The following is a 7,724-nucleotide window of genomic DNA, read 5'->3' as shown; positions in this document are numbered from 1 at the left end:
CCTCATGGTGGAATTGACCACTTCACATTCCTTCCTAGTCTGACCCACTCCAAGTCACCAAGCATGGCTTTACTATCTGTATGTATTTATCTGATTCTTATGCATCTTATTTGATGGAACCACCATTTAAATACATTACCATTTGATTGACCTATTTGCTAACTATTGAATTTTCAGAGTATTTTAAATATATACATATACAAACGTTTTATCAGATAAGTTATTAGCAAATATTTTCTCTCAGTCCATGGCATACTCTTCCTTTTCTTAGAGCATTTTATGACTAAATCTACAATCAGGTGTTATCTGAGTACCTGGAAGTACTTAATGCCGCTAGAATATCTAAATACTGTTTTTTGTTTGTTTGTTTGTTAACTACAAGAAAGATAATATCGACATGTGCTTATGCTTCACTGCATCTGCATGTCTACATGGACCATGTGTCTAGGCAACAAGTCTATGTTTACATGTATCCCATTGCTTTTGTGGAGCTCCATACAACTCGTGAGCTTGAGACAGCTGCCCTTACTAACCCACATCTGTAGGAACAGTGTCTTCATACTTTATTTGGAGGCCTGAGAAGCAGAAGGGAAAGAGTGCTCTGTTACTGCTTAGTCTTTTTTTTTCTCACAAGTTAGTTCATTACAAAGGTCTGGTCATCCACTATGCTCGTTTCTCATACTATTTGACATGTGGACCTGGGTGCTTTCTGTTATTTATATGCATTCTGCACACAAAAGGATTTTGAATAGTTTTATTTTGAGATGGGATCTCATGGGATCTCACAATGTAATTCTGCCTGGCCACCATGCCCAGCTTGAATAGCTGTCTTTGCTGGAGGTTTGGAGGAGATGACAGAGAGTGTCCTGATATCAGCATATACAATGGTGAGTTTTGAGTGACACCATCTGTTCTGAAGAGTCTGTTTTGTTTCCACCAGGAAGTTGTTACTTTCTGACTGACTTCAGGGAATATCACATGGCCAGGCAATTTGGGTTGTTTCCTCTGTCTCTCTTCTCGGAACAAATTAACACCTCCAAACATGCTATCTTAAATCTTTTTATGTTTCTGTAACATAATACCCAAGATTGAGTAATTTGTAAATAAAAGAGGTTTATTTTGGTTCCCAATCAGGCAACTGCTTGAGTCTCATAATGGGAAGCAGAAGCGAAGACTGGTATGCATATGAGAAAATGGTTCTGAACATCCACTACGCCTGGCTCATTCCTTCAAGAAACACATTAATTCACACATGGGAGTGCTAGACCTATAAGCCAAACCCCAGGTCCTACTTTGTACCACAGCTGCACTGAGGAGGAATTGAAGTCCCGTTCATGAAGACACCAACATGCTGATTCTTAAACAGCATTACATAAATGCCTTTCTGTCTTTTATGGTGCTGTACTTCAAACGTCTAGATCCACCCTTCTATATCAAGTCTTTGTAGGTATCTTCCTAGACTATTATGCTTATGAGTGTTCTGATGCCAGCTAAAATAATATTACCCTATGATAGCTTCCATGCACAGTTACCTGCTTAAGCATATGGAGCTTTATGCTTGGGTTCTTCTGAGAAGAACTTTGCTCTTTGGAGGATTTTCACTTATTCTCCGTTGGTGATGGACATACTTTTGGCATTCTGGATAGCTAGTATGCTCAGCCAGGACCATATTTTAAGTTATGCAGAAATAGCTTTCTCCCAGTTTATCTGTAGTGCCCAGAGAAGACAGCAAAACGCACCATTCTCTTGTTTCTAGACACTGCTTAGCCTATGCATTTCTATAGGCTGAACTTGTACTTGACTCCCAGGCAGAAAGGAGCCCTGCTGAAGAAAAGCTCCGCGAAGGGCTGAGGTAGGAAGTTGCAGAAGACAAGAATTGTGTTTTCAGGGCATTTCATTGTTTTGGATGCACAGGTGCAAGCTCATTGTGATGACCTTTCCTAGTTTCACCCCATGCTGTCAGCACAAAAGTAGCTTGTCCCCACCCAGAATTCTACTAAGGAAGAATTATTAGATGATGATCTTAAAGTTTTGTAATGCTCCCAGAGAAAATGCCTCAACCTCCACGATTCTTCACATTGCATTGCCTCTGGAAACCCCCGTTTATTAGTAATAAGAACTAAGAGCAATTATTAGATCCTTTTGAGACTTAGGTTCCTGCCTGACGTGGAACATGAAGTAAGAGAATTATTTCCACCCAAGAGGCATATGTGAAGGGGATCAAATCAATTGTGTCCATAACTGCTTGCATGTGGCAGTAGGAGTCATAAAAGCCCAAGCTTCTAAGGGTTGGGTACAGGGACAAAAGCTAGCCAGTTGGCATATGCTGGCCAGATACCAGAAGAATTCCTTAAAAGTTTGATTTTCTCAAGACAGTTGTCGGAGACATTGGTGTTGCCGTTCTCCCCTGAATGTCCCTTTTGCGTATACTTTCTTGCTTCCCTCTTAAAGATCAGATTTGATTTGATCCATCCATCTTGAATTTGGCTCTGAGAGTTGCAGAAAAGATGGAAGTCAGAAGGATGAACCCAAAACTCTGTGTGAACAAAGTTGAGGGGCCAGGAGTAGATAATTCTGAGAGGTAGATAAAGGACAAGACCATGTAGATGTTGAGTAAAGAAGGGACAGATACCCTCAGCTTCCCCAAGAAATCATGAGGAGCAAGATAAAGGCATTTGCATTTAGTAAGAGTTGGGGTGCTTAGGGGCTCCTCATCTGTAGGCTTGGAGGCATATACCCATTTAATAAACCTGCCGGGCAGATCATTTCTCTGATAGAAAAGGTTTTGGAGTAAATAAGACAGCTGATATGTTCCTCTGGGCCGCCCCAAATGCCCAAGCGGGTTCTAATTTTATAAGCACAGAGCCCCAGGAATAGAGTAGAAGCAGAAGGTACCCCAGGTTCTGGCTTCAGAGCCACCTGCTAGCCACTTCCTTTATCAGTCCCATAGCAGGTGATCTCCCAACCATTTCCCTAGAAGCTTTAGGTTTCCCATTGTCTCTTACCTTGCAAAATGCATGTGTCTTCCTCTGATTTTAAATTCCTCAAATTCAGGAGCCAGAAACTACACTACTTTTTTTAGGAGTACTTTACAAAGAAGTGTCCAGCAACTATTAATATAGATGGCTATAGAAATCAGTAGAAATTAAATTGTCATATTGACTTTTGTATTATAAATATTTTATTTTCTGGGGTTAAAAGTTTAAATAAAGAGTAGAAAATAATTTAAATTATAAATTAATAAAAATTCAATGTTTTCCTTTGACCTTTCAAATGCAGTAGATTCAGTACCAGTCACAAAGTCAGTCTCTGATGCTTAAAGATTGCCTGCAACCATCACCAGCTCTCAGAGGCATCGGCAAAGAGGTCTTCAGTTCAGGAAGTTTCTAGTAAGGCTCAGAATGATGAAAAAGTTCTTGAAGATTTCTGCTCGGACCACCATCCAGGCATAGCTGTTGTACTTATTGCCTTTAAGGTAATTTTGCACCCTCCAGTAATAGCTCTTCAAATGTCGAGTAGTCGTGGATGTCTCCCAAGTCAATCTTTTTTCTTTCTTTTCCTCTAGTATTTTCTCCAGAAACTCTGTCTGCTGGTGGAGTTCACTCAAGAGGCTTTCAACAATAGTCTCATTCCACCCAGTGCTGGAGAAATTGCTTCTGAAGACAAGAAAGACATTCTGGAGCATCACTTGGATGGCAAACACAGTGTAACTCTTCTCCATCTGTGATGGGCGTATCATATCCATAGGGTTCTTGAAGTTCGTCCTGTAGCTGAGTTTGATCTTTCCAGACAGCTGCCTCAGGAGCTCCTGACATGTCTCAATGCGTGTGCTTTGTTGGATCTGGAGCTGCTCGTAGTCGATGGAGAGGGCTGTGGTGGAGAAGCACAGCAGGAATGCAGCATGGAGGATCCACCTGTTGGTCATGATGGAAGCTGAGCTGGTGATGGCTGATACCTGCAAGATGAGGCAAAAGCTGCCAAAGGCTGCAGTGAGAATGATCCTCCTTCATGGTCCGGGCTATTTATAAGGGATGGTCCTTTCTGCCTCAGAGGAATTTCCCACTTTCAGTTCTCCCTTTCAGTTTTCCTCTGTCATTTTTTCTCATTCTAACAGCTCCTAATATTCATTTTATTGAAGCTCCTGGCTATTTTATATACTATGTACTGGGTTAAAATATATATAAACTGTGAAGATTTATAAAACTTCATACAGTTTCACTAATTACTGGAGCAAAGGAAGAGAAATATCCAGGAGTGAAGAACAGAAAGCAGACAGCCCTGAAGATAAAAGGACTCTCAAACAGCCAAAGTGTCAACTGAAAAGCCAGACAGAGTAGCTGCTCATTCAGGATGGCACAACCTCTGCCCTATGAAATAGTGGGCTGGTGGGAGAGGACATCTGTGAACTCCGAGGGGGCTTACAATAGTGTACTATAGGAGAAATGTCACATCAATGACCCATAGCTCCCCTTTGTGAGAGGACCCCCATGCTGGAGAAACTGCTTAAAGTGGGATCCAGTATGAGCAATGGAGGAATAAAAGAGACCAGGGAAGGAAGGGCTATGAGATGGGCAACAGAGAGAGAAGCGGCCAAGTTTCCCAGCACTTCACCAAAGCAACAGAAGAGGGAGCTCTGAGGAATGAGAAAAATCAACTTGGACCACTTCTAAAAGAGCAAGGACAATGAGGGGCCACGGGAGAGAGTAAATACTGATTGGACCAAACACAGAATTGTTAGTAACACAGTGTCTCTAGAACAATGAAAATATTCCAGGATCTCATGTACACAACACAAATCACAGCTGCGATGCTCTCACCCAAGAGCTTGGCATATTAAGGAATTATTTAGAATAGTAAAACCCAGAGTGGGAAACTCTAGGAAAAATATCATCAGCTACAATCCAACCATACATAAACATTATTTTATATTGACTAGGGGCGAAGTGAGATTTGTTCAATATTGTAAAATACACAAAACATATGAAGTGGATTAGAAGGTCAAATGACCAAATAAAGGAGTATGAAAAATGACATTGCAAGAAGGGTGGTCTATTGTATCAATACATGAATCCCAAGGCGTAACAGGAAATACTGATAGTGGGACTGTAGCCAAATTATGCATTTCTGGAATGACAAAGCCACCCAGAAAGTCAGAGAAAGGGCAGTGTCAGAACCACCCTGGTGATGAACAATAAAAATACATCATTCTCTCCCCTTTCCAGGAGGTTCCCCACAGAAAATTATAAATAGCCAGGAAGAGAAACTTGAGGGAGTGATAAAGATGATACCTGCCCACTGTTTCTGGGTTTTAAAAAAATGTAAGTTAAACCAAAAAATAAAGTAGGCATTTTTATTTTATAATTTTGAATGCACATTTATTTGGTGGGGGGAGGAATGAGGTTGTATGAGTGCCACAGGGGCAGATAGGAGGTAAGAAGACAAGGTGGAGAAGTTGGTTCTCTCCTTCGATCATGTAGAATCCTGGAATCTGCTGAGCCACCTCACTGGCCAAGGTAATCATTTTCATTAACCTTGTCTGCAAAGGGAAGAGAACAACCAGAGCTTTAATGTGCCATCAACTCAAAAGTTAGACATTCATTCAAACATTAGAAGTTCATAGATTTTGCTCTTCAAAACCAGCTGGAACAGGCAATCTTCTGCTTGACTGTAGGTTTGCCCACTGAAAGGTGTGTGTGGGGTGTCTGTGTCTCCTCTTGGGTCTGGACAGACTTATATGCTTAAGAACCAGTGATGATTTGGAGACTGGATAAGAAAGGTGAACATAACTTCTAATTTGTTTTCTGGGATTCTTGCTCGTGAGGTTTTCAACAACTTAGTACAAGCTATTGAGTAAGAAAGCCCAAATAAGCTGGCCATGAAGACACAGACCTGTGGTCTCAGCTCCTCAGAGTCTGAGGCAGGAGGATTACAAGACCAAATCCAGCCTGGTCTACACAGCAAGTCTGAGGCCATCTGTGCTGAATAGTTTTATGTTGACTTGACACAAGCTATATGAGAGAAGAGAACCTCGATTTAGAAAAACACTGCCATAAGACCCAGCTGTATTAACTAATAATTGATGAAGGAGGTCCCAGCCCATTGTGGGTGGTGCTAACCTTGATCTGGGTTCTATAAGAAAGCAGGCTGGTAACAATCCATGAGAAGCAAGCTGTTAAGCAGCTTTCCTCCACAGCCTCTGCATCAGCTCCTGGCTCAGGATCTGCCTTACTTGAGTTCTTGTCCTTATTTCCTTTGATGATGAACTTGGATGTGGAAGTGTCAGCTGAATAAACCCTTTCTTTCCCAACTTGCTTTGGTCATGCTGTTTCATCACAGCAACAGAAACTCAAACTAAGACACCAGCAGAGGCCACATTTAAAGACTCTGTTTCAAAGAAATAGACAAACAAAAAAAGATCAAACAAGCTCACCAGAAAAAAAAATGTGGAAATTGCTAATTTGTTTTCAATTTAACAATTTTAAGCAATAGAAGTGTCCCTTTACCATGTCATATCATGACTGTCTTTGCAGAAGTGTGTGCTACATTTGTACAACAATGACAAATTCTCATTACAGTATTTATCCAGTTTAAAAACAAATATTTATCTTTTGAAACTAATTAAGTAATACTATATTACAAATGAAATGGAATACTAGTGCCATCCAAATGGATGACTAGCTGATATGGGACTATGTCACAAATATTTAATCAAAATAACAATGCATATATTAATGAATATAGTCTTGTTTATTTGGTAAATTAAGAGAAAGGTGTATATGTATGTTGGTGTATGAATATGATTTTTTGGCAAGTACATACAATCAAATTATCATAAATGTTATAATTTGAAAAGGTTTAAGAAAAATCTTTTTCTCTTTCTCTTTGTACCTATAGACCTACTATGCAAGAGTGTAATGTCCTATAGTTGCAGCAGAGTGCCACAGGTCACAACTTATTCTATATTTTATGAAGAGTGCCACAGGTTACAACTTATTCTATATCATTCTCTTTTAGTGTTTTGCATGCTAGGTCTTAGCTACTTCCTGATCTTAGAAAAAACTACTATCTGAATAAGTTTCTAAAATAATGATTTTTTTCAAAAGCAAAGCTATCTGTCTGCTGTTGCATTTGTACACATCTAGTGACATTGGTGAGCCCTTAAGCCTAAAGCTAGCTCTCTTTTTTCTCCCCCACTTCTCTCTCTTTCTCTCTGCATCCTTGAAGTAACCTGGGATACACATGGCACAAGAACCAATGTAAGGAGTTTCAGAAGTCATTCAAGGTAGTCAGCTTATTCCTTTTAGAAAGAAAGAGACTTTCAACATCGTAGAGGGTTGTCTTTCTCTCCTACACACAGTGGCCTCAGGTATTCCTCACTATGTGGTCCTTGGAGAGCTCAGAGTCTGCTGGCATCACAGAAGGAGAGGCAGTGGCAGAGATGGCACATTACTTTCCATTTTGGGGGGGGCACTTACTATGCCCTGATCTCTGAAAAGTTCTCATAGTAAATATTTGAGTGCATTTAATATTCCATATAATGTTACTATAAAAATATCAGAGGCAGGTTAGTTTTTACAAAGAGAACATTTGACTTAGTACATTGTTGAGGTTCAATGTCCAAAATTGACTAGCTATATTGGTTTGACCACAATGTGTCCAGAGAGAAAAAAACTATCTAAGGGATATTATGTAGTCCAATTTAGGATATTCTAAGGGTAGTGTAT

The 7,724-nt window shown here is 40.1% G+C and overlaps 1 protein-coding gene across 1 annotated transcript; it reads right to left on the bottom strand.

Moving 5' to 3' along the window:
* Positions 1–3,172: 3,172 nt before the first annotated feature.
* Positions 3,173–3,938, bottom strand: Ifnb1 (interferon beta 1). The gene has a single exon (XM_028773310.1). The coding sequence runs from the start codon at positions 3,923–3,925 to the stop codon at positions 3,371–3,373; it is 555 nt and encodes a 184-aa protein (XP_028629143.1). The 5' UTR covers positions 3,926–3,938; the 3' UTR covers positions 3,173–3,370.
* Between the last annotated feature and the right edge of the window lie 3,786 nt (positions 3,939–7,724).

Source organism: Grammomys surdaster, unplaced genomic scaffold (assembly GCF_004785775.1).
Source record: "Grammomys surdaster isolate TR1022 unplaced genomic scaffold, NIH_TR_1.0 225, whole genome shotgun sequence".
NCBI classification, from domain to species: Eukaryota; Metazoa; Chordata; class Mammalia; order Rodentia; family Muridae; genus Grammomys; species Grammomys surdaster.
The sequence above is the reverse complement of the archived record's forward strand: the minus strand, read 5'-3'. Positions and strand labels throughout refer to the sequence as shown.